This window comes from Callorhinchus milii, unplaced genomic scaffold (genome assembly GCF_018977255.1).
Source record: "Callorhinchus milii isolate IMCB2004 unplaced genomic scaffold, IMCB_Cmil_1.0 Scaffold2, whole genome shotgun sequence".
Classification (NCBI taxonomy): Eukaryota; Metazoa; Chordata; class Chondrichthyes; order Chimaeriformes; family Callorhinchidae; genus Callorhinchus; species Callorhinchus milii.
This window is the reverse complement of record NW_024704743.1, coordinates 75,247,932-75,274,978: the sequence shown is the minus strand read 5'-3', so window position 1 is coordinate 75,274,978 and position 27,047 is coordinate 75,247,932. Positions and strand designations below refer to the sequence as shown.

At 43.6% G+C, this 27,047-nt stretch overlaps 3 protein-coding genes across 4 annotated transcripts in view; 1 reads left to right on the top strand and 2 right to left on the bottom strand.

The window, feature by feature from the left end:
* mak (male germ cell-associated kinase) overlaps window positions 1-5,046 on the top strand; it is a 37,063-nt gene extending 32,017 nt beyond the window's left edge. The window contains exons 15-16 of one of the 2 annotated variants that reach the window (XM_042332002.1): window positions 169-261; window positions 4,518-5,046. In XM_042332002.1, coding sequence (XP_042187936.1) covers window positions 169-261; window positions 4,518-4,678 — 254 coding nt within the window. In that variant the 3' untranslated portion in view covers window positions 4,679-5,046. The remainder of the gene's footprint in view (window positions 1-168; window positions 262-4,517) is intronic. The other variant, XM_042332003.1, reaches the window with a different exon arrangement.
* Window positions 5,047-9,719: 4,673 nt separating this feature from the next.
* On the bottom strand, window positions 9,720-16,128 carry tmem14c (transmembrane protein 14C). The gene is given in 4 exon segments (NM_001292220.1): window positions 9,720-9,884; window positions 11,443-11,530; window positions 12,541-12,642; window positions 16,007-16,128. Coding segments are annotated over 4 exon segments (324 nt in total). The 5' UTR covers window positions 16,083-16,128; the 3' UTR covers window positions 9,720-9,826.
* A 787-nt stretch (window positions 16,129-16,915) lies between these two features.
* On the bottom strand, window positions 16,916-26,937 carry pak1ip1 (PAK1 interacting protein 1). The gene is made up of 10 exons (XM_007900855.2): window positions 26,770-26,937; window positions 25,139-25,301; window positions 23,872-23,992; window positions 23,642-23,716; window positions 23,229-23,281; window positions 22,117-22,262; window positions 21,370-21,467; window positions 20,248-20,347; window positions 18,938-19,055; window positions 16,916-17,388 (listed from the first exon to the last, which is right to left on the bottom strand). Exons 1-10 carry the CDS (start codon window positions 26,851-26,853, stop codon window positions 17,225-17,227), a joined length of 1,122 nt encoding a protein of 373 aa, XP_007899046.1. The 5' UTR covers window positions 26,854-26,937; the 3' UTR covers window positions 16,916-17,224.
* Window positions 26,938-27,047: the final 110 nt, after the last annotated feature.

Genomic DNA, 27,047 nt, shown 5'->3' with positions numbered 1-27,047 from the left:
TCCATTTAGCTGTTCAAAACTGTCAGACTTTTCTATCATTTTCGATGGTCACTTATTGAACTTTATCGTTTATCCTTACTATAACTTATTGCTTTCTATTTGTCTCTCTCCTCAAAGTCTTCTGTCATTCCATCTATTTCTGCTTCTCTTGTCTTCTTACATTGTTAGATTTGCTTCTCAGCAATGAGGTTAAAACTGACAAACTCAAATCAGCCAGGCTTAAAACAATAAGCCAAAAGTCAACAGCTGAAGTTAACTCAGGTAAATTGTTCCTAAGGATATCTCTCTCCTATTTAGATATTTTCCTATTGATTATGTTTCCCCTGGTGACATCATCTGCAGGCATGAGGTCAGTTTGGTGATGAAACCCAACTCTACCTCTTTTTCTATCCTTGATTTCAGCAACATTAATAGAGGACATTTATGTTCTGACACTTTCATTACAGCCAGATTTGACTACACTAACTACCTGCTTGGCAGATTTCCCAACTGTTCCCTCCACAAGCTGCAGATTATTCAGAACTCTGCAGTTCATGTCCTCTCCCACACTAAGATTTGTGGGCTGATCACCCTCATCCTTGCCCAGCTTCACTGACTCCCCATCCTTGTCTTCACCTTTAAAGTCCTCCACAATCTTGTTGCTCCCTACTTCTGCAACCCATTAAAACTTCACCAACCTGTCCACTCTTTCCGCTCTGCGGGCACTGACCGACTCCCCTATTGGCGATCAGGCCTTGAGCCTTTCTGCCCCCACCCTCTGGAACTTCATCCCGGAGCCTCTCCTCCTTGCCCCCTTCCTTGCCTCCTTCAAGGCCTGTCTCAAGACCTTCCTTTTCGACTGTGATCTCTTCCCTCCTCCATTCCCCTTGCCCTCACCCCCTCTGATCCCAACCCACAGCTCAGGTGCAAACCACTATTGCCCAGTGCCTTGAGACATACTCCCAATCTGAAAGACACAAAATAAATGCAATTTGTTGTTGTTGAATGATTGCCTGTCAGATACCAAGTCCTGATGAACCTTGACCCCCTTCAGCTAATCATCACAACTAAAGCTATTTTGTTCAGCTCTTGCCTGTGGTTCCATCAATCTCTCTGGCTACTCATCTGGCTATCCGAGTGGGTGGAGAACCTTGTTATTTTGTTTGACCCTTAGTTCTATTCCAAACCTCACCGGACCTTGACCAAGACTGCCTTCTTCCATCTCTCAATGATTGTCCACTTACATCCTCATCTAACCCCCAACACAATGAAACTCCCATCAATGCTTTTGTAATCTCCAGACTATCTCCTAATGCTGTCCAAATGGCTTTTCTAGTTTAATTTTCCAAAACAATCTCTTTGCCTTGTTCATACTCTTGCCTAACCCTGTTAAAATTCTCTTTGTGCTTGTGGTTAATATATTCAAACTTACCCTTGTTTCCTTTCTGCTACCAGCAGTGATCCCCGCTGTTATTGTAAAATACGTTTAGTTCTTGATTCTGCATGAAGGTGCTACATACTTGCTATAAGTTGTAATAGTCTTTGAGACTAAAGCAAAAACTGAAGAAAATTTCTAATTTGCAGTAATAGTGACATATGTACTTAAAACATAGAAGTAAAATCAAAGATCTAGATTCAGGAAGTAATCTACTTAATGAATTGTGTATATTAGTGTTGGTATCATGGAATTTTGTTCACAATGACTATTTGCTCACAGGTTTAGCGTACAGTAGATACAGCAAGCATCATAGTGAGCCCATGCCTTTAGTAAAAATTGAGTTCTTAAATGTCCAATGCCTTCAGGTTCATAAACGATGTACTGAAAGTCAAACATTTTGAATCGCAATTAACATCTACTTGGTATTTGAAACTTTTCATTTATCTTCAGGAAAAAATGGAACTAATCATTTATTGACTGTTGCATAGTTATTGCTTGCAATGAAGTACCATTGGCATTTATAGTATCATATTAGCATTGATTCTGTTCTAATCTCTTGTACGGCTTATCCCCAACCACTCCTCGTGTTTCACTCTGTCCCAATCTGGAACTCTCCACAAATTCCTCCAGCTCACCCATTCACTCGTAACTTTCAAAACACATCTAGAAATCCATCTCTGCCTACTTTTGTCCAACCCCTCCCAACTACCCCAGCTGTCTCACTCTGCTCAGTTTTTGGTGAATGTTTTGAGACATTTGCTCTAGGGGAAAAGTTATACCAGTACAATGACCGTGTGCCAGGCTAATATTCCAAGAATCTCACCACTGTCTAAAAGATAATTATTGGGATAACTTGAATGCTTTTACCAAGAAATAGTCTTGATTTCACAAATGTTTTGATACTGATATGTTTCAAAGTAGCTTCAATATTAGATTAGAAACTTTTTGTTTTTAATCATAGAAATACACATTTCCAGCCTAGCCTTTTTTATTTATCCCATGTTCCATCTCTTTCCCCATATTCCTTGTGTGTGTGTGTGTGGTGGGGGGTGAGGGATATTTATGAGGTATTTAATAAGGTCACTTTTGAATGATTCATGGAGCAAGGCCATGGAGGGCTTTGAAGATGAGGACCAGGATCTTGAACTGTATCCTCTGTGTGATGGGAAGCCAGTGGAGTTGTGCGAGGATGGGAGGTGATAGGGTCACGGAGCCTGGTGCAGAAGAGTACACGGGCTGCAGAGATCTGGATGATCTGCAGCCCGTTGAGGAGGCCGACAAGCGCGGAGTTTGCATAGTCAAATCTGGATGTTATAAATGCATGTATGAGAGCCTTAGCGGCCTGCGGTGTGAGACCCTGGCGGAGCTGGGCGATGTTGCGAAGGTGGGGAAAGCCAAAGCGGGTCATAATAATAATAATAATCCTTGCATTTGATATAGCGCTTTTCACGTCTTCTAGACGTCCCAAAGCGCTTCACAGAATATACTGTAAAGTGAATTGACTGCATATTTGTGGGCGAACGCGGCAGCCAATTGCGCACAGCAATGTCCCACAAACAGTCATAGATTGAAAATGACCAATTTATTATTGTTTTGGTTTTGGAGGGATTATTATTAGGCTCTGTGTGGAGTAAGGAAACTTGCCCAAGGTTTCGCCCTCTGCCTGGAATTGAACTCAGGTCTCTCACTTGCAAGGCATGGATCGGATGTGGGGTAGAAAGGATAGTTGAGGGTCAAACAAGATGCCAAGGTTCTGGACTGGCTTAGTAAGGTGGAGTGTGCATCCTTGGATGGTAATGCTGTCAGCGCCTGAGCTGTGGAGGTGCTGACAGGAGCCAATCAGGAGGGCGTCAGTCTTATTGATTTTCAACTGAAGAAAGTTAGCTCTCATCTGGAATGATGAATTCCACATGCTAACCCTGAGTGAAGAAACTCCTCTGACTATCTTCCTTAAATGATAATGGTTTGGTATAATAATGTATACAGATGTTCAAGGAAGATAAATTGCTTGGGTCATTATTTGAGTATAATTTAATCTCTAGATTGAAAGTTCTCTCTTATTGGTCATTTGGGCTGATGTACCCTGGACCTCATCATTTATCTATTTAAATTTGCTTCACTGTTTAACTCATCAGTTGTGTTCCCTTCTCTGGTCAAAACCTAGGGTATGATTCAGAGACCCTTTTTAATATTATGGAGTCCTGTAGCTTAGTGGTTAGAGCACTCGCCTTGCAAGCGAGAGGACCTGGGTTTGATTCCTGGGCCGGTTGAAACGTTGCGCAAGTTTCCTTACTCCACACGACACTGTTTACCGAGCAGTAAGTAGGAACCGCATTTACGGGGATAATACTCCCTTAAAAAGTTATAATTTGATCATTTAATCCACAACTGTTTGTGGGACACTGCTGTGAGCATTGGCTGCTGCATTTCGCCCACAAAATATACAGTCAATTTACTCTGTAAAATCTGTGAAGTGCTTTGAGGCGTCTAGAAGATGTGATAAGGCGCTATATCCAATACAAGGATTATTATTTTATTATAATATGATTGGGCTTTGGGAAGACGACTGGAAATGGCTTGTATTAGCTACTGAACTCTTTTCCCCAATGGAGTCTTCATCCACGTGGAGGCTGAACTACTACATTCAGAGAATTAAAACAATCACACATATGCTCAACTATTTGCAGTATTGAAGAGTGCAAATGACAGAAAAAAAAAAAAAAATTTGATTTATTAAAAATTCCTTTTCAATAATAGGACAAGAAAAATCTTTCAGGTTTGTGTCTATTCAGAAGAAACATATACTACCTAAAACTGAGTGCTAAAAGAAAGGATCATTGTGCTTGGTAAAATTCCCTGCCACACATCCCTTCATATTGATTTCCAAATGTTCCTGCTCAAGTGCACATAAATTCTAAAACAACATAGCACTATTATTGATTCTGCAGTATTGGACGTATAATATTGATTCTAATTCTATTGAATACATTTCTGAAAATGAATTGCATGATTTAGTAAATATAAATCAATAGTATGAAGTGATGGGGAGTCTGAATGTAAGGAAAATAGAGTATTTACTCTTAACTTTTCTTTTGTGTAGACTATGATGCTTGGAAAACCAAACCAACCCGATCCCAGTTACCAGGGCCCAGCTATAATCCAGCTACCAAAAATTCTGCTGGTCTCCTAGCTCGTCCACCACCCATTCAATCAGTGCATGGAAGGACTGATTGGGCAACTAAGTATGGTGGCCATAGATAGCTGCCACTCTGTCAACATCACGTGCCATCATACCTTACTGACTTCCTGTAAACCAGGAGCTGTTTTTCAGGTCTACAGTGTATCCTGTGCTGAATGGAATACTACTGGACAAACTTATCCCAAGTGGACACCTCCTATAATCTTCAATGAGCTTCATTTTACAATCAACTCTTTTTCAATGGCCTTATTTCTGTTAACTAATCACTAATAAGATTATTTTCCGTTTTAAGGTCAGCTTTACCTTTGATGAAACCAAGATGGTGTTGTCAAGGTTCAAGATAAAATGGAGCTTGATGTAATGGAGCTCATTTACATTTTTGTCATTTGTTTCTTCTTTTAGAATGACTGAAGATCTGTTTTTTTTCTATGCAATATTCCTATAGAATTTAAACTTTATAAATATTTAAATCACATTGTAATATAAATGTGGTATGCTTCCTCTATTTATTCATGTGTCCTGAATGTAATGTAAATAATTATATCATGACCCCCCCCACCTAAGTCAAATTATCTATTGAATAGAAAAATATTTTAGCGTACATTTTCCTGTTGGAATATATGGATATACCTTTGAACAGTATGTCTTGCCCAGCAAAGTGTAATTATGAGCAACAGTGCAAGAGTTACTGATTCACGATATCCAAATGTCTATCAAATATTCCCATTATTTAGAACTGTTTTAGAATTTAATTTTAATTTCAAGAGCTTCAAAAGCCAGGCATGCAAATAGTTTCAGAATTAGCTATTGGCAATGCTATTCTGCACTTACATTTTTTTTACTTGCACAACCAATCCTGTATTTGGTTGGTGGTCAGATAACGATCTAAGTTTGGAGTTCAGTTTCAGAAATGCAGTAATTGTAAGATTATATAAATTCTAGTATATTTTAGTACTGTATCCATTTTTGTGTCTTTTACAATTAATGCATTTGAGGAACTAGTAAAAGCTTAAACAAATGAACTTGTAAATGCAAAGCTCTTGTCTATGTATGCACCGTATTTTGGTATTTCAGCAGTCGTGTTGTACTATTTTTCCGAGGCTGGTGACCAGAATCGACGCTTACTATATAGTAGCAAATTTGGAATTATTTACTTCAGCAGTATGCATGTAACACTAATGTCGTATTGTTTTTTGGGGAAAAAAAAGTCCAAATTTGTTTAACTGTTGTACCTGCTTAATATGTGCATCAGGAAGAGGTAGTTGCCAACATTCTGCTGCTTTCAAACCATCATTTGACTTTGCTTCACCAATGTGTAATGTAAACCAAGTTGGTATTGCTTCATATTGTTTGTGGAAAATTCATGCCACTGTTCATTTTTTTTTTAAAAAAACTTGTAGCTGCACTGATTCATTACAATGTATTGTTTGCAATTTCTATTCTTAGAAATGATCTTGTGTGTTGTACATTCCAATGACAGATGTTTTCTGCAAACGTGAAATGCTTCCATTTATATGTAGCATCCATAGGCTATTAGTTGGCTTCAGTTTCAACATGTAAATAAACTAAAATGTTTTAAGTTTTTTTGAAGTCCTACAAATTTTTAAAATATTCATATTGCATTGCGGTTTTATATATTCAATTGACAGAACTAAATTCCTATCTCTAAAAATAAAACTTGGGAAACCAATGAGTATCTGGAAAAGAATATAATGTCACTATCGCTCAAAAATATCTAAAAGTGACAATGTCCTAGCTTTAGTTCTTTCCCGCTTTGGCAATATTTGCATTTGATATTGTGCCTTTATTGCACCAAAATCTTTGTGTTTCACACAATCTTAATTTGAAATGCAGTGATTGTTGTATCCCATAGACTGTGATTTACTTCAGGCACCATTAATATATTGCCTTTCAACTTGGATAAGGGAAAATATTGTTCAGAACACTCGTATTTTTGAAGAGTGTTATGGTTTCCACTTGAACCACAAAACGGATAGGACGTCTGTTTAATGTCTTCCACAATATTTTTTATCTATTAAGGAAGTAGAGATTCCTTACATTATAAATCCTGGTTGTGTGGCTCTCAAATCCACAATATTCTCACCCGCTCTCTGCAACTCTATCCCAAAAACCCTTTGACTCACTTCCTCACCTTGTTCAAAGTCCGTCTCAAGATTCTGTTTTCAGACATCTTTCCCCACCCCCAGAGCCCAACCATCATTGTCAAGTGCTTTATGACATCCTCTCAACGTGAAAAGCACTTTAGATGTAAAATTGTATTGAGGTGACAGTCCTGCCAAATGACATAATTTACTATTAGCGTTGAAAAAGCAATGGTTCACAAGAGGATTCACTGATAATTCAGTCCCTAAATTGAGATTGTGCTCAATAAGACAGTAAGTACATCATAGCCAACTCGCAGGAATCCCCAATCTAAATCAAGGACTTCAGTGCAGGGATCCTGTGACTGAGCTGCTGGTAGCGAATGCTGCTGCAAACATCCACTTTTTCTGTATGGAAATTTTACAAATGTTTAATGTAAATTACTGGTACTTTAGTTTTAATCAGCACCTGTATAAAAATGTCTAAGTGAATGTTCATTCAATCTCCACATACCAAGTTGTGATGGTCATGTTTCAGATGTTTATTATTATTATTTGACATTAGTATAAATGTATGTTCTTTGCCTGCTTCTCAATGCCTTGGGCTACCTCTTTTTCTCTGAGACAGCAGTTTATCCTATTATTTGTATACATAAAATACAGATGATCTGTGAATGGATTTAATTATTTGTATGAATTTGAAGCAGTTAAGAGCGAGTAGCTCACAAACTAATTAATGTATTTCCGTTATTAGGGATGATTTTGAACAGTCGTCATTTTGTGGGAAAAGAAAAGGCCACTCCCATCATTTAGACTGACTCAAATCAGGTCAAGAGATGGCAGAACGTGGGCTGAGATATCTACGCCATCTCCTTGCTAGCACGAGAGGAGACGAGTCATTTCAAGCCCGGGAACACATACTGCACTCAAGTAAAAAAAAAATCAATAACACTCCAATACTGATGCATCCTTAACCAGAATTGCCTTGCAATTTGGCCTTAGTTTCTTACTGGTATCTAGCAATTAATCACCAAGAAGGTATGATATCCAGGACTCTGACCCCAAGATATTTGGTTTGCTTTGGCTTAGGTTGATCGATGCTCCTTAATCATCTGACATTAAACATAGAAAGTTTTATGTCCATGAGTGCTATTCAAAAATATATCTGAACACTCAATGACACAACTATCACTCCGGCCCATCACATCACACCTATGTAACATCCACAAGATCTGAACTTAAAATAGCAAAGAAAGGAGATGGCACACACACAGCTAACTAGTATTTATTTTTGAGCATCTCCTCAGCATTACCTTGTCACTAGACTGGGTCTAGTCATGAATCTGCTCAAGAATCAATATATTCACACATATGTTCCTATAGTGGCAAACATGGAGTAGATATCCAGGGAAGGCACTAAGTTCAAGAGGAAATGAACTAGCTCTACAGTTGATGTCTTGACAATGTGACAAGGTGCTACATCAAATGAAAGGATTATTATTAATAATGAAATCTATGAAGGGGAGTAGAGCGATTTTTATTTTGGGATCAGCTAGATGCCTTCTGGTCCTACACACAATGTCAAGACTTCAGTTTTCCACCTCAAGTGCATCCACCTCATGAATGACCGCAAAACTATTAACTGAGCAGATGGTACAGAATGCCTCAGCTATTCCTCGAGACCTTTTGAAACTTGGGATCTTTTTCCTTACTTATTTGGATTTTATACCATCTGATCTATCAAATCTAGGAAATCACTTTTACATGCTAAAGAAATCCATGTCCGGCTTCCTGCTCCAGCTCACTGAGGTACCAACAAAGGCTCCTTCATCCAGAAATAACTTGGCTGGCTTAATGGCTGGCTAATCCATTGACTGATTGGAAGAGAAATGAAGTATAGTATTAGGGAGTCCTGTAGCGTAGTGGTTAGAGCACTCACCTCGCAAGCAAGAGAACCTAGGTTCTCGATGCCTGGGCAGGGCAAAATGTTGGGTAAGTTTCCTAACTCCACACGCCTCTGTTCACCCAGTAGTAAGTAGGAACCCAGTTGTTAGTCAATTGGCGGATCGTTTTTCCTGGGGTAATAATCCCTTTAAAAAAATTTGGTCATTCAATCCACGACTGTTCGTGGGACACTGCTGTGTCCAATTGGCTGCCACATGTCACCCACAAAACATAGTCAATTCCCTTTACAGTATATTCTGTGAAGTGCTTTGAGACATTTCGCTATATCAAATGCAAGTATTATTATAGAAGCTAAGTGCAAAGATTGATAAAGGAAATGAACAGGACATCAATTCAAAAGTTCCTCAGAGCTAGATCAAACACTTAGAATACCATGCTTAGAAACTAGGAAGGCTCAGGAATTCAATGGACAAGGTCCAGAAAATCACTGAATCCCCCCAAAAATCCTGTACAGCAGATGATGTAGTGTTGAACAACATAGGTATTAAACAAGCCAGATAATTAAATGTCCATCCTTCCTTGCAACTCTCCCAAAACATCTGTGATATTCCAATATTTCCACAAAATTCTGTGATCTATCCTTGCGGGCGGGTGGGAGGGGGAGGAGTTGGAGAAGTTAAATGGGGTGCCCTTGGAGCTAAACTGTAATGTTGGAATCGACCAGCTCTCTGTGACAGTCCAGTTCCTGAGCCAGACGGTCCACCATATTCTAAGGCACTGCTGATGACAGCACAGAGTCTGACTAGGTAGGATTTGAAGGGCAGCCAGCAGATGAACCAGAATGTTTATAACAAACCAAGCTTGTAAACTATCAGAAATCACAAATTAGTAAGTAAGCTATGAGTGATAGTAACCTATCACAAATTAGGTGACTGCCCCCTCCCCATTTTCAGATCACACCTGAAGATATTCCTTTTCAGTCATGGTTATGGTCACCTCTCCACTTCCCTGGCTTGGTGTCATGTTCTACCACTGTTAAGTGCTCCGAGACGCTACCCCATGTGAAGACACTATAAAAATGCAAGTTCTTGTTATTGATTTATTCTGTATTTTTTAAAGGCATATTTCCAACCAGGTTCCCTTCATTTTGTGTGCTTACATGATAAGGGTGAAGCAATAATAAATTTCCTTGTTAAAAATGAATCATGCATCATGGGGCTTTTGGAGCATCTTCCAACCAAGTCTTCCAAGCATCAGAATGCTGCAGAGAGAAAACAAGGGTTTATGTTAAATCATAGGAAACTAGGCAACATATTTAAATCTTTAACTCAATGTGGATCACAAAGAGACAATGCAACATAGTTTGTTGTTGCGGAGAAATTGAAGTAAATAGGTGTTTTCATTATAGTAAATTTCAACAAGAGGCACGATTATTGGTACCCTTAAATTAGGCAAATGATTTTTGGGGGGAGGGATTAGTTTTTTAAATAAAAACTGGCTATGAGGTGACTAGCATGTGACATTATTTTTGCTGCTTTTAAACTAAGGATTTGCCAAGTATGAGCAGACGAAGAATATGTCTTGACTTAAGTCACCCACGGTTAGACCCTTTCTATCATTGGATCTATTTCTGACAATGTTACTGTTTGTGGGGGGAGGGAGTAGATTTTTCACTTTGCAATGTCATTCTTATGTTCAGACATGCACAATGCCTTTGAGGCAGATTTTATTTTATCCCGATCACTGCCTCCTAAATAGCACTAGCAGAACCAGGAAAAAGGCTGGGAGCAAATGACCTGATGTTCAGTTGCGTCTCCTGGTCTCTACTGCTATTATTTTGTTTGGGGTTGATAAGGGGAAAAAAACTTCTAAAGTCTTGCACATGTGCAAAGAGTATGACTTCACTACAAAATGAAAAGAAAATAATAATAATAATCCTTGCATTTGAGATAGCACCTTGTCATGTTGTTGAGAGTAACACTGATAGACAACAGACTCAGTGAAAGGATTTCACTATATATTTGCTTCATTGATACTCTCTCCCAAATGTTCTGCTCTTCCCGTCTCCTCCGCAGTGGGTAAATCAAAAAAGTCAGACCTGTAATATTGGACTTACACTCACGGCTTTCAACTGCCATGTTATTCACTTATCAAAAAAATCCATTAGCCAGCAGTTCATGGCTCAGAAACCCAATGCCACAGACCCAGCGTTTCCACTGTGATAAGACCACGGAAAGAAAGGGGGGTGGGGGGGAGGTTAGTCTACCTCCAGCCCATCCAATGTGATGAACATTACATGGACTCTAAATTTGCCCCTTTGGATGAAAAGAGCCTTTCAACAAATTGTTCATCAGAAATTAAGAACATTCACAGATTCTACAGTGAACCCAAGATGGTGTGACCCACCACCCAAAATGAGTTTGATACCTTGGTCTGTAGCATACTACAAATATAGAATAATGGAAACCCATGATAAGGTGCACCCTTATCCACAAATTTGCTTATAAATGCAGATTATTATTATGGGTGCTCTGTGGACCTGCAATTTGCTTAAGTGACTGGCCGGCTACCCGCACGCACACTAAAAAATTGCAGACTTCCAGGTTTGAGGTCGTTGGTAACATCACACCCTCCATGCCAGCTGGAATTTTATAGATCTCAACTACAACCTTGTAACAGGATTCCACATGATATACATTTAAAGAGTTAACACATTATCTTTTTTGTTATTCTGTAATTCAATCACTTCAATCAAAATGTGTGCCTTAAGAAGGTAATGTTAAATTCCTTTACATCCACAAGGAGATTGTCATTCTTACCTTAACCCAGCGACTAAACCAGCTGGCATGAATTTCCCTGAATTGTAGAATCTGTATCCCATTACTCCAGTCAATGTTCCTGAAGCAACTTTCAATCAAAAAGACACAAAATGAGTAAGTCCATATGTGGGTCCTTCCATAAGTAAACTTCGGACAGATACATTTCAATTCTCAGCTATTCTTTGGCTGAATTCCCTGCACATCAAATGATAAATGAGCCCTGCCATAATATTGAGCCATCTGAAATAGATCCAATTATCAGTGGCTAAATATCAAGTGGTGTAAATACCACCCCAATAGACTCACCAGCTCACACACTTGGAAGTCGTTTGCTCTCCAGTTCTGAGTCGGAAAGTAATTCACATGAAATTGATCATTCTAACAGCCTTTTGTTCAACAGACTTAAAAGCACAGTTGCAGAAAGTGAAACTTTTTTGCTTTTAATAGGCTCTAGTTTTGAATTGGTTGCTTATTTCACAATCCTCAAATAATTAAAATGCCTTGTTCCACTTTGATTAAACTGCAGTCAGTTTCCAATTACATAGCTAAGCATGCCGCTGATGGGGTGAATTAACTTACAGTCCATACAGCATGAAAGGCAGTACGGACACTGCAGCATATGTCTACCAAAGATACAGCACATCAGAGCAACATACCATTCTCACATGACTATGCACTAGCAACAGTGCCTTCAGATATAATCATATCTTCCCATTCAGCAAACATCTAATGCCAAACAACGGGAACAATGGGTCACGGAGCCTGGTGCGTGAGAGTACACGAGCTGCAGAGTTTGGATGATCTGCAGCTTGTGAAGGGAAGAGTTGGGAAGGCCGATGAGGAGGGAGTTCCCGTAAGGTGACGAATGCGTGGATGAGGGTTTCTGCAGCCTGAGCGGTGAGGCAGTGGCGGAGTCTGGCAATGTTGCGGAGGTGGTGGTAGGCAGTGCCGATCATGGCGCAGATATGGGGGAGAAAGGACAGTTCAGGATCGAACAAGATACCCAGATTCCTGACTGGCTTAGTGAGGTTGAGTGTGCAGCCGTGGAGGCTGATACTGCCAGTGCCCGAGGTGGAAGAAAGGGATTCAAATACTCACATAGGGACAGCCATATATTGTGGGGATTTTCAGAGATCTGGTAGGCACCGATTCCAGCAATACTCCCAAAAATCAGGCCCGCAGCCAAAGAGGGGACACTGCCTGATTGTGGAAGAAACACTTCATTAAATGCAAAATACATTCCAAGATAACAAGACAAAATCATTGATCTTTACGTATTTTTTTCGAGTCAGCTAGGTGTCAGATACATGCAAAAACCCATTACCATGCTTAAGAGAATGCAAACCAACATACTGTTTACCACCAAAGAAATTTCTCTGTGGTGGGATAGAATGTGGATTCTCTCCCTGAAGTATTAGATGCAGCTTAGCGAGAGTGGGGCTTGGGGACCCCAGAGGATGCGCTGACGTACGCCTGTAGCTTAATTGGTTTTAATAGGTTATAAATATGTTTTATTTGGGAACCTATAAACTGAATGAAACTGAAATTGTTTTGATAATAATATTTATTATTATCTAAATTGTTTTATTGTACAGTTAGAGGTAAAAGACTTTTGACACAATTGGTTAATTTAAAATAATTGTCATCAATAATAAGCAGGGGGTGGGGGCAATGAAAAACAACAATCTGCAACAAAATGTTAAATAGATAAGAACGTAACTTTGAGATAGTGTGCTGTTCCCCACCCTTCTCAGAACAGATAGTTCCAAGACTTAACTATCCTGATAAGTACTGCAACAGTTTCCCAAACCACACTGAATGTGTGGCTCATTCTTCTACTGCCCCTCCCTTTCTCCTTGGAGAGAAATGAAAGACATTTGAATTTATCGCAGTGGAGCAGAAGACCTCTGCCACCTTTTTAAAAAAGGAAAAAAAAACTGTACATTGCAATGATATTTTTCCAGTCTATTACCAATGCCAACATTTTGCACTAATGAGACTGGAACATTGACCAGTTATTCAACTGTTGGCCCATCCCCAGCCAAGCCTAATCCTGTCTTCACCCAACATTACAGGCGTATGTATATTTTCCAGTTGATCAGTAATAGCAATATTTTCTTTACCTCCTTAGTCTAGAAACACTGCGGACCCAGTGATCCACCTCATCTCAGCTAAGAGCAGGGTTTAAGCATGAATCTGACCATTTTCTCTAAGTGGAACTCAAAGCCAGTTCCTGTGGCATGTCTGAAACTGCCAGCCAGTCAATGCACAATGAAATGCCAGTCAATACACAATGAAAATTTCTTCAGCAGTATTTTTATTGAGTCAAAAACTAAATCCAAGAGCACTGTCCACATCAGAGGTGTCAATCTCTCCAGGTTTCGCCCACAAAATACACAGTCAATCTACTTTACAATATATTCTGTGAAGCGCTTTGAGACGTCTCAACTATGTGATAAGGCGCTATATCAAATGCAAGGAATATTATTAACTTAGGTCACAGAGCGAGCATCATTACACAGGGAAACGATACGAAAGATATTCTGGGAACATGGAAGCAATTAATAATAATAATCCTTGCATTTGATATAACAGTTTTATGTGAATTGTAGTGGAAACATCTTACACAAGAGCAGTTGTGTGGGGAGTGCTCCGGGACGCTACCCCACGTGAAGGGTGCTATATAAATGCAAGTTGTTATTGTTGTTGAGTGATACAAGGGTGGCAGTTTCATAGAGGAAACTAGTTGCACAGGAGAAAAACTAGTAAAACCTGCATTTGATATAATGCTTTTCACATCCAGTGGATGTCTCAAAACACTTTACAGGACTTAGTGTAAGGTGTTGGGACTGTATGTTGTTGGCAAATGCACCAGCCAATTGGCACACAGCAATGTCCAACAAACGGTCATGAAGCGAGTGACAAATTATATTTGGGAGATTGTTCGCCAGAACACTTGGAGAAGTTACATCCTCTTATTGAATAGTGCCATGGGATTTTTAACATCTACCTGAATCGGCAGACAGGATCACAGTTTTACAGCTCATCCAAAGGATGTTATCTCTGACAATCTCCTGCCAACCAACTTCTGGCCTCAATTTTTTCAATGCACTCCTCAACAATCACCCCAGCTCCAAAACAAACGAGGTGCATGTGATACAAAACTTTGCCACCCATGTCCTCACTCACACCAGGCTCCGCACTCCTATCACCCCAGTCCTCGCCAGGCTCCGCTGGCTCCCTGCTCCAGAACAGAACGATTTCAAGATCCTCACTTTTCCTTTCAGATCTCTTCTCGCCCTGACACTTCCCTACTTCTCCGATCTGCTCACACATTTCCACTCAGCTAGCTCGGACCTTCTCCACATTCCTTGTCCCCTCAGCTTTATCATCAGAGGCCATGCTTTCAGCCATTATACCCTTCAGGCTGAAACTCTCTGCCTCAATCCCTCTGTATTGCCCCCTTTCCTCTTCGGCCGGGTTAAGCGCTCTGAGACACCACCTTCTTTAAGGTTGCTATATAAATGAAAGTTATTACTGACAGTGGAGCACACCCTCAGCATTGCACCGGTGTCAGGCTAACCTGTGACCTTCAAGTCCTGATGTGGGGCTTGACAACTTGGGGGTCCAAACGTCCCCCAATTTCCAGGGACAGTCCCCAGATGAGGTTTTGTGTCCCTGGGGCCAAATTTGCCCGGACTTGACTTCACCAACAAACTTGAGCAAGAATAACATTGTAAAACAGACAACACTCACTCATCAGAGAAATACAGCCATTAATCCAACAGCCTTCCCCAGCCCAGCACTGCCAGCCCTGCCCTGCCAGCCCTGCCCTGCCAGCACAGCCCTGCCAGCACAGCCCTGCCCTGCCAGCACAGCCCTGTCCTGCCAGCACAGCACTGCCAGCCCAACCAGCACAGCCCAGCACTGCCAGCCCAGCCCTGCCAGCACAGCCCTGTCCTACCAGCCCAGCACTGCCAGCCCTGCCTGTCCAGCCTGCCCTGCCAGTCCAGCCTGCCAGTCCAGCCCTGCCTGTCCTGCCAGCCCAGCACTGCCAGCCCTGCCAGCCCTGCCAGTCCAGCCCTGCCTGTCCTGCCAGCCCTGCCAGTCCAGCCCTGCCTGTCCTGCCAGCCCTGCCTGTCCTGCCAGCCCAGCACTGCCAGCCCTGCCAGCCCAGCACTGCCAGCCCTGCCAGCCCAGCACTGCCAGCCCTGCCAGCCCAGCCCTGCCCTGCCAGCCCAGCACTGCCAGCCCTGCCAGCCCAGCCCTGCCCTGCCAGCCCAGCACTGCCAGCCCTGCCCAGCCCTGCCAGCCCAGCCCTGCCCTGCCAGCCCAGCACTGCCTGCCCTGCCCAGCCCTGCCCTGCCCTGCCAGCCCAGCACTGCCAGCCCAGCCCAGCCCTGCCAGCCCAGCCCAGCCCTGCCCTGCCAGCCCTGCCAGCCCAGCCCTGCCCTGCCAGCCCAGCACTGCCAGCCCTGCCCTGCCAGCCCAGCACTGCCTGCCCTGCCCAGCCCTGCCTGCCCTGCACAGCTGCCCAGGAATTCGCGCTCTCTCTCTCTCTTACCCGCCTTTGCATATCCGATGATGCCTCCAGACGCCACTAGAGCCGCGTAACCGTAACCCAACCAGTCCACCGCCATCAGCCCGAGCAGCAACTGCACCTCACCCTCTGCCCCGCGCACTGCTGCCGCTCACTCTCCACCCCCCGCGCCTGCGCACTGCTGCCGCTCACTCTCCACCCCCCGCGCCTGCGCACTGCTGCCGCTCACTCTCCTCCCTCCGCGCCTGCGCACTGCTGCCGCTCACGCTCCTCCCCCCGCGCCTGCGCACTGCTGCCGCTCACGATCCGCCCCCCGCGCCTGCGCACTGCTGCCACTCACGCTCCTCCCCCCGCGCCTGCGCACTGCTGCCGCTCACAATCCTCCCCCGCGCCTGCGCACTGCTGCTCCTCGAAGCACAGAGGCAGTGGAGCTCATGTCACGTGCTAACAACAACTTGCATTTATATAGCGCCTTCTCTTGGGGCGGTGTCCCCGAGCGCTTGGACGTGCACATTAGTGAAGCTATAATAGAAACTCATTTCTATCTCACATCTCGCATGTAGTTATCAATCGTCCTCCCGACATTTATTTTGTGTTCTGACACCATAAAAATGCAAGTTCATAGTGTACATCAGATCCTTGACCACCTTCTTCCGTCTCTGAAATATCGTCCATCTCGTCTGGTACCTCACCCCATTGCAATCAAATTCCTGTCCATGCTCATCACCTCAAGGCTAGATTTTTCTCATTGGCCTCCCTAGTTCCATAAGCTCCAGCTCCTACAAGCTCTACAGACTATTTCCTCTCCCACACGAAACTCCACCTGCCCATCACCTCATGCTCTGCAAACATCTGCCTTATCTTCCAGTGAATAGATCTCATCATCATCCTAACCATGTATCAAGAAGAGTATAAAAAGTATCAATCTGATAATTACACCAAAATAACATTTATTAAGTCATGGTCTAGTCATGCAATGTTTTAATTTCAAGAATTGTGCTCTTAAGGGTCCATGTGTGCAAGATATAACCTCTCTCTGAGAAAGTTGCCAGTTCAAGGTGTTAAGGACAACTACATACAGCCCTCATACCAATGCTTCCAATTGCATATCATTCATTCATTGAAGAGCACACTTGACAAATAGCAGTACACAGAGTAAAACTGTCAAAAAAGCTCTTTAGATCATTCAGAATCTGCAGAGCTGCAGTATTGAAGTCAGCCTGAAGAAAGAACTTTCTTCATTTATTGTTTCCTCTTTTTCTTCTTGGTTTCTTTCGACTGTTTTTTTCTCTTCTGTGTTGTTTGCTGCTTCGTCTGCTCTGTCTGCTCGGTCTCCTCCGCAGGGTTACATTTTACTAACTTTTTCTTACACCCTGGCAATTTATTACCAACTGCTTTTTCTGCAACTGAAAATAGGGAGGGAAATAATTAGAAACACTAAACGGGACTAGGCTGGCTCGCCGACAAATTCTGTTCTTCACACAGCGAATATTCACAGGGGTTTTATTATAGAGATCACTGAAATATAGCACACACTAAATAGGAAAGCCCAAATAGTCTTTTGCAGCTTACAATACAATGACTTTTCAAAACATTCGCACCTCTCACATTTAGACTTTTTTTTAAAAAGGTTATGATGATCCCATCACTAATTAAAAGGGAAGTTTCTCCTATTATCTTGGCCAATAATCCTTTAAAAATCGTTCAGATCCTTTGTTATGATCCTTTATTGTTTATCATGGGGAACAGACGGGTGTTTGATCCATCATAAATCCATTATTATGCTTAACCAAACCAGACCTAGAATTCCAAGTAGGCCACCTATACATGGAATGGATAGAATGCACACTCTCTCTCTCCAGAGGGACACATCCTATTTACCTAATTTCAGAGAATAATTAGACATAGATAATCAAGACCCAAGGCTTGGGGACCCCCAAAGTGTGTGTTGAGCTACTGCTGGAACTTAACTAGCTAAAAAACACACTCCTCATTGCTTGTCCAGCTAAGGACCACCCTTACCAATTTTGACTTTGGCCTACTAGGTTAAAGGAGCTGAGTGGGAAGAATATCTGCAATAACTGGTCTGCCCCTCCAAGTCCTGCTGATCAGCCAGGTTGCTGGGCTGTCGTCAACAGTGCCCTGGAGTACTGAGGACCCACCTGGCTCAGGAACTAATTCCAACCGCCACAGAGGGCTGGCTCGATTCCGACATTCTGTTGCAAAGATATCAGATTGGGGCCAATTCAGCTCCAAGGAGAACCCTGCTTAACTTCCCCTCAAAGATAGTCACCAGTTAATAATAATAATAATAATAATCCTTGCATTTGATATAGCGCTTTTCACGTCGGGAGGACGTCCCAAAGCGCTTCACAGAACACACTGTAAAGTGAATTGACTGTATATTTGTGGGCGAACGCGGCAGCCAATTGCGCACAGCAATGTCCCACAAACAGTCGTAGATTGAAAATGACCAATTTTATTATTGTTTTTTGTTTTTTTGGAGGGATTATTATTAGGCGTGTGGAGTAAGGAAACTTGCCCAAGGTTTCTCCCTGCCTGGAATTGAACTCAGGTCTCTCGCTTGCAAAGCGAGTGCTCTAACCACTGAGCTACAGGACTCCACAAACTACAGTTGATCATTTGACATCCGACAAGCACAGATTTGAGTTCTCATTAGAAGGACGGCAGGTATCAGGAACTCCCTGTGAGTTTGCTGATCAACCACATGGCTGAGCACGAAATGTGGGAGAGCATTGCCACCAAAGGTAACAAGTCACATTGGGAAACAGACGTATCATTGTCTGTGCACTGAATCAGTAACCTTTAGGTGCAACATTATATACATTTCTTCTCTGTATTTTCAACATTCGTTATCTAGAAATAAACTCATGCACGGATTGTCATGCAATGGCAGACTGAATATTCAAACCATGAAATGTTTTGCATCCATACCTTCGCACTGCTTGCTTTCCTCTTTAGGCTCTTCTCCAGCGTTTGACAGCCAAACAGCTAAACAGGTTAGTCTAGCCGAGGTGCTCACTTTACCCAGCAGCAACGGAGAATTTTGTAGCTGCAATATCCATAATAGAGGCTTAGATTATATCCATTAACCACAGAGGTACACTTGAAGAAACCATAAAATGGTTTATATAAGAGGGAGCTAACCTGGTACAGTAACAATAGGCCAAATGGCTCCTGTGCTGCAATTTCTATGATTGATATTATACATTATTCAGCAGGAGCTACAAACTGAATAGGCCCCAATGGGATTATAATAATAATCCTTGCATTTAATACAGCACTTTATATCATAAAGATTTCTCAAAGCACTTCAGAGGATATATTGTAAAGTGGTGTAACTGTGTGTATTTTGTGGGCAAACTCAGCAGCCAATTTGTACACAGTCCTAAAACAGCCAGTGAGTAAATGATCAATTTTATTTGGGGAACTGTTAGCCAAGATTCCCTTCTGTTTTTGAATAGTGCTATGGGATAAACGCCCAATGGAATAGGCAGACAGTGCCTTGGATTTACGTCTCATACAAACAACAGTACCTCCGACAATGAATTTGGCTCTAAGCAAAACGTCAACAACAACAACAACAAGATTCCATTTATAGAGCGCCTTTCACGTCGGGAGGACGTCAACCCAGTACCTAGTGGGTGTGGTCTAGAGCAAGAACTGCCAGAACTGAGCACAGTTGTGGAAAATAAAAAGATTGCACTGCTTCTTTGCTCATCCAAGATTGGAGAGAATTGTAAGCCAATGAAAAGGGAGCTTTGTTGAGAAAACTAGCAAACCCATCCCAGAAAGAGATCAATGAAGAGTGGAAAATTTCCAAAATATGGCATTCCTGGATAAAGCACAGAGCAAAGTCTTGGGACATCAAGACTCAGCTACAGAGCAAAACAGAACACAATAAAATATACATCTATTGCTCTCAATGCTGCCCCTCAATTCCTTGATCTATTTTTAAGAGCTTCAAACTTCTGTGAATGTCTCTGAATCTCAAAGTCAATGTCCTCCCGACGTGAAAGGCGCTAAACAAATGTAATCTTGTTGTTGTTGTTGTCTTGACTGCAGCTATAAAAACTCCAGGAAATATTGAGCACTTACAGGGAAATGTATCACAGAGGGATCAAAGTCTCAGTGGTCTCAGGGCTCCTGCACATTCAGAGACAGGACGGTCCTATTTTGCTAAAGTGTATAATTCCATTTCCAGGCACACTTCAAGGATTTATGTAAATGAGAGCCATACCAACCTTTTCAAGGTCAAGCTTCCACAATTTAATATACCCGTCGCTTGAAGCTGTGGCAAGAACATGACTCTGTGGCGTCTGGAAGCTGTCCAGGGCTTTCACTCTGAGACAATTGAAAAAATAGTTCATTACAAGTGTACAAGACACAAATGGTGTTTGTAACAGCATCAATCCAGAATTCAGATTTGCATTTATATAGCGTCTTTTCACATTGGATGTCCCAGGGTGCTGGAGTAGCAGCTAACTCCCAGTACACGGTCACTGTTCCAGCCCCAGTGTCTCAAATCACTCATCTGTTGCTGAATTTAATGGTCTCAACCCAGCGGAGAGCAGTTAGGTTTGAGCTCAATGTCTCCCTAAGGTAGCACTCAAATACACAACCTTGTGATTCGTGCTCAATCTGGTCAGGATAAAACAAGGATGAAGACAATCCAATCCTGTGTTACAGCTTTCTCTCTGGATATGGCCTGACTTCAGCTGAGCTGTAGTTAAACAGGCAGCAGCCAAATTCTAGCACCTTGCAAGACAGATTATTCCATCAGAGCCGAATCTGATACTGCGTTCACAGTATCTACCATATCTACAACACAGACAATATCTGCCACACATTCCCAGCAGAAGTCACCAGATAGTGATCAGAAGCAACAGCAGGAACTGAGCCCCTCCTTTGCGTAGCTGCCACTAGTGTGGTTCCCCATCCTTCTGATCTCACCCGGCATCAGAACAAACATCAGTCAGTCCAACACATCAGTCAGTCCAACACATCAGTCAAATCCAGTGAAACCAATTTTGTCTAAGTCACAATCTCCCTCGGTTAAGTCCCAGCTGCCTAGGATTCAGATCTTCAACATTAAAAATGCTGCCTGAATAATTACCCCAAGAACTTCAAAGGATTTTTGATGTTATTTTTAAGCAGAATAGTTGCCCTATACTGACGGTGATCTTCAGCATCATTCACCTAAGCACCGGCGATATTCGCGCTGCATTTTTCACTGAGTTTCAGTCCTATTTTTACATTGAATCTATGTATAAATAGTCAAAATGACATATTCATAGGCTACAAGTGTTAAAACATCCAAAATTCGCTGAAGATTGCCAATGTACAGAGCACAAACCTCATCATACCTGGTTTCGTGAGCTTTGAACTCACAAATGCACTTCTGTGAGTTTGTGTCATACAACCGAACAACCTCTTCATCCCCAGCAACAGCAATGACAGACTCCTAGAGATAAGCCAAAGGTTTAATTACAGCAATCAGCCTGAGCTCCTCGTCCGCCAGTAACCTCTCCGATAATGTGGAAGTGAACTGTAATGATCAATACGTGTCAGACTGACTTCAGGACCATCAAAGGACAGCAATACAAATTTACAAAGGAACAAAAAAACGTGAGAGTTAATGCCACATAGTAATAATAAACTAGAACTAGTTTCTAAAATAATAAAAATACAAACAAAATTAATTTCCCACTCATCATTTTTCTTTTACAAAGACATTTTAAAACTTGGTTAATAATAGACGAAAACAAATCAGCCATTCACCGAAGTTGGCTCTGCTGGTCAAGAAGTTAACCCCTTCAACAACAAATTGACATTTATATGGCGCCTTTCACATCAGGAGGACATCCCAAGGTGCTGGGCAATCCAAGGGTGCACGCAAGCTGAGAGTGTGAGCCTAAGGGAAAAGAAGATCGGAAGTGTGCCAAAGGGAAAGATCTTAAGGACCTTGAAGGAGGCGAATTGTAGTGACTCCAGGATGGAGTTTCAGGATGTGGGGCAGATACGCTGAAAGCCCAATTGCTGACGGTTTGATAGTACGGTGGTGGAGGTGAAGTAAGTTTCATTTCACTAAGTAAACACTGCAAGAAACTTACCGTTACAAATTTCAGTGCTGAGACCCTTGTTTGGGACTGGATGACCCCACTGACGGAGGCAGTCGTGAGGCTGTAGATGTCCAGCTGCTTACCCAAAACCACAATATAGCTCTCGCCACTTGGTGACCATTGGACAATTTGAGCATCTGAGAAATATAAAGCCAGAACTTGGTGAAGCATCCATGTCGCCAGCATCACAGGTTACAAATACAAACTCAACCCTATCAACTCTAGTCCGAGACCAAGTGGAAGGTTTCCTGTTGTCAGTCAAGAACACTTATTGTAACTGGACTTGCCTTCAGCGACGATTAACAATGGTGCACCCGGTTTACACGCACACCTGTACCTGCTGCGTGTGGTGAGGGAGACTGGTATGAAGGGGGGAAACAATTCAAAATGTTCCTCAGTTTATCATCCTTGCATTTGATATAGTGCCTTACCATGTCAGCAAGACATCTCAAAGCGCTTCACAGCATTTAGGGTGTAATCAAAATGTAGTTTGTAGGCAAACGTGGCAACCAATTTTCACAAATAGCTGTGAAATAAATGATCAGAGGGAATGTTGGCCAGGACACCAAAATAAACCCCTTTCTCTTTTCAAATCATGCCTGGGATCTTTTACATCTGAACAAACTGATGGGACCTTGGTTTCACATTTCATCTAAAGGATGGCACCTTCGACACTGCAGCGCTTCACTAATACTACACTAGCATCGGCTTACAGTATGAGCTCAAAGTTCAAACATGGGGCTTGAACCCACAACCTTCTGAATCAGAGGCGAGAGTGCTACCAACTGAGCCAGGATGACATGGATAAACATAAAACATAGTTAGAGTTTTGTTTTTAGAGACCTAGCAATATGGATGCAGATCACTGAAAACATTAGCAAAATAGCAAACAGTGCTTCTTTTTTCTCTTCCTCCGTTTTCCCTTTTAATTGTGGATTTTGCAGCAGCGGGAGATTTAGTCTATATGTGTCCTGTGCTTCGCCTGAGTGAATCAATTGGAATCCTGCTTGACTCCAGTACTTAAAGTGTAAGGAGTAGAGCAGGATTCCATTCCCATGTACTGCACCCTTAACTCAAATAGTTACATTCTCACATCAACTTACTTTGCTTTATATTTTTAATAAATGCAGATTTTCCATCAATCAGATTCCACGTCCTGTAGAAATGCAAAAAGCAATCAGTCATATAAGTGCTAAACCTGTGCAGGGCTAGTGTTATAACAATACAATACAAATTTATATTTATACAGCACCTTTGGATACTCGAGCTGGGGTGTGAGCTGAAGGGGGTGGGGAGGTTCAAGTGCCATCAAAGAGGTAGGTCTTGAGATGGATCTTGAATGTCGGTGAGGGAGTCAGAGAGAGGCTCTACTGTATACAGTTCTGTCATTCATATTTTAAAACTACCCACTAATCTCTTTATCAAAAATGTGAAAATAAAACTTATGGTCTTGTGCATCACACCAAGGAAGCAGTCTGTTTTTAAACATACAGTGCTTCCCCGATTTTTTACGTACCTCAATGTCTTGTCCGTTCCCACTGATAACGCGAGTTTTCCAGATGGGTGCACTGAGAGCGATGACACATGACCTCTGGTTAAACAAAGTAGTCATCTTAAATCGCATATCACACTTCAAGGTGATTAATCAAAGTTGTACTTGCAACCCAAAACCTTCCAGACAGTTTTCAAATCAGCTGACTGCAGCGACAAGTTATAATAGCCTCAGAATGCAGCAATGAACCTTACTTGTGAGCTCGAATAGACTTCAGACATTCCCACTTCTTTGTTCCCCACACACAGAGGAGACCGTCCTCTCCCCCACTCAGCAAGTGTTTATTCCCGTGAAACTCCAGACAGGTTATTGTGCCTTTAAGAAAGAGAGGACGATAGCTTTAAAGCACAGGTGCATACGTTTGTGTATTTTTATATTCATAACATTGAAACAGTAAGTCACGCAGAGGCAGACAAACAAGATATGGAGTCAGCTTGGAGGTAGTCTTGCCTCTGGGTCAGAGGTTATGGATTGAAGAAGCCTCATGTCAATCTGAATGAACGGTGCAGTATTGAGGGAATGCTGACTCTTTTAAGAGCAATCCTCTCAGTCCCATTTATCTGCCCTTTCCCCATACCCCTGTAGTTGAATCATGTGAAGTACATTTGAGATGTCCTCCTGATGTCAAAGGTGCAATACCAAATGCAAGAATTATTATTAGTACTATTAGCACTATTATAAAAAGACTTGCGCAGTAAATCAAGAATTATCCTACGTATTAATTAGCAAACTTCAGCACAATTCTTCCTGGTCTTTAATGCAACAGTACCAAAATGGTCAATTTTATGAAGACATCTGCACTTGGACGTTATACAGCCCAATGTACAAAAAGCACCCAGCTTTCCCCATTAAAACGTTCTACTCTATCAATGTCAGCTATTTTCACAAACATTATTTCAGTTCCTCCAATAATCAAAAACATTCCGTCTCTTTACTAGATCTTCTAAATTTATTTCCTTGCCTTTTCCTCATATACTGTACTTTTATTTTGGTCAGCCAGGTGGAAACCGATCACCATGTTTAAGAGTATCCAATCCAGACCTAGAGCTCAATGTATGCCACCTACAAACAAAAATATTGCAGGTTGGCCAAAGTCAAGGTTTGGTAGCCCTAGAATGTGCCTTGAGATACCACTGGAGTTTAACCAACCATTGATATCACTGCCTGGCATGCTTTGCTCTGCTTGTCCAGCTAGAACCACCCAAGCCGTTAGGGCTTTGGCTGCCTGGGCTAACAGTAGCTGAGCGGGATCCCTGCACCCAGTGACTGTTCTGCGCCTCCAAGTCCTATTGATGTGCCAGACTGGCTGGGATGTCATCAGCAGTGCCTGGAGATTCGCCTGTTCAGGAACTAAACCATCGAGACCACCACAGAGAATCAATGCGATTCTGCCATTATTTTCCAACTACCCATTTTACTTTTAAATCTGCCAATTGATTCGTCACGCACATCGCTACTTACCATCATGGTGCAATAATGACCCGTGATCGACCTTCTTTGTCATGTCGTACAGCTGAATAGTTTCATCTTTACTCCCTGTTGCCACATATCGATTATTTACAGCCACTGCTGTTAAAGAGGCAGTGTGAGCATGATGAGTGAAGTCAGCTTCCGCATCCCAGCTCTACAAGAGAAGGACAGGCAGCGAAATTTACAACAGTGCTCTTTGGGATCGGACCCTAAACAGAAGCCAAGCTTTCGGGGGGGGGGGTTACTAGCTCTGATACATGGGGTGGGGTAATCGTCCTGATATGGGGGTGGAGGCTATACAGTTAGCTCTGACCGGGGGAGTGGTGGGGGGGGGGACAGTATTAGATCTGACCCTAGGGGGGTACAGTATTAGCCCTGACGGGGGTGGGTGGGGGGTATAGCATTAGCCCTGACGGGGGTGGGTGGGGGGTATAGCATTAGCCCTGACGGGGAGGGGGTGGGGGGGTATAGCATTAGCCCTGACGGGGGGGGGGTATAGTATTAGCCCTAACCGGGGGGTGGGGGGTATAGTATTAGCCCTGACTGGGGGTGGGGTGGGGGGTTTAGCATTAGCCCTGACTGGGGGGGTGGGGTGGGGGGGTATAGCATTAGCCCTGACGGTGGGGGTGGGGGGGGGGTATAGTATTAGCCCTGACGGTGGGGGTGGGGGTGGGGGGTATAGTATTAGCCCTGACTGGGGGGGTGGGGGTGGGGGGTATAGCATTAGCCCTGACGGTGGGGGGTGGGGGTGGGGGGGTATAGCATTAGCCCTGACGGTGGGGGGTGGGGGGGTATAGCATTAGCCCTGACGGGAGGGGTGGGGGGTATAGCATGAGCCCTGACGGGGAGGGGGTGGGGTATAGTATTAGCCCTGACGGTGGGGGGGGTGGGGTATAGTATTAGCCCTGACGGGGTGGGGGTGGGGGGGGGGGGTATAGCATTAGCCCTGACGGTGGGGGTGGGGGGTATAGTATTAGCCCTGACGGTGGGGGGTGGGTATAGCATGAGCCCTGACGGGGAGGGGGTGGGGTATAGTATTAGCCCTGACGGTGGGGGGTGGGTAAGTATTAGCCCTGACGGTGGGGGTGGGGGGGGGGTATAGCATTAGCCCTGACGGTGGGGGGGGGTATAGCATTAGCCCTGACGGTGGGGGGGTATAGCATTAGCCCTGACGGTGGGGGGTGGGGGGGGGTATAGTATTAGCCCTGACGGTGGGGGGGTATAGCATTAGCCCTGACGGTGGGGGTGGGGTGGGGGGGGGGTATAGTATTAGCCCTGACGGTGGGGTGGGGGGGGGGTATAGCATTAGCCCTGACGGTGGGGGGGGGGGTATAGCATTAGCCCTGACGGTGGGGGTGGGGGGGGGTATAGCATTAGCCCTGACGGTGGGGGGTGGGGGGTATAGCATTAGCCCTGACGGTGGGGGTGGGGGTGGGGGGGGTATAGTATTAGCCCTGACGGTGGGGGTGGGGGGTATAGCATTAGCCCTGACGGTGGGGGTGGGGGGGGGTATAGCATTAGCCCTGACGGTGGGGGGGGGGGGTATAGCATTAGCCCTGACGGTGACGGTGGGGGGTGGGGGGGGTATAGTATTAGCCCTGACGGTGGGGGGGGGCTCTGACCTGCGCTTTGAGCTGAAAGCCGAACAGAATCTGCTCGTATGACCCCGCGAGCAGCAGCGCCGCGCGCTCCGGGCCGCAGTCCATCCCGGACACACACACACACACACACGCGGGACTCCGGACAACCTCCGCCACGCGAGTGTGCGCGCGCACCCGCGCGCGAGCCCTGCCACTGGGGCCCTGGCGGGGTCCGGGCGCGAGGCGATGACGTCGGGGAGCTGCCGACTTCCCGGCCCTCCCCTTCCCTCGTGAACCTGAACCTTGTGCCCGGAAGCGGT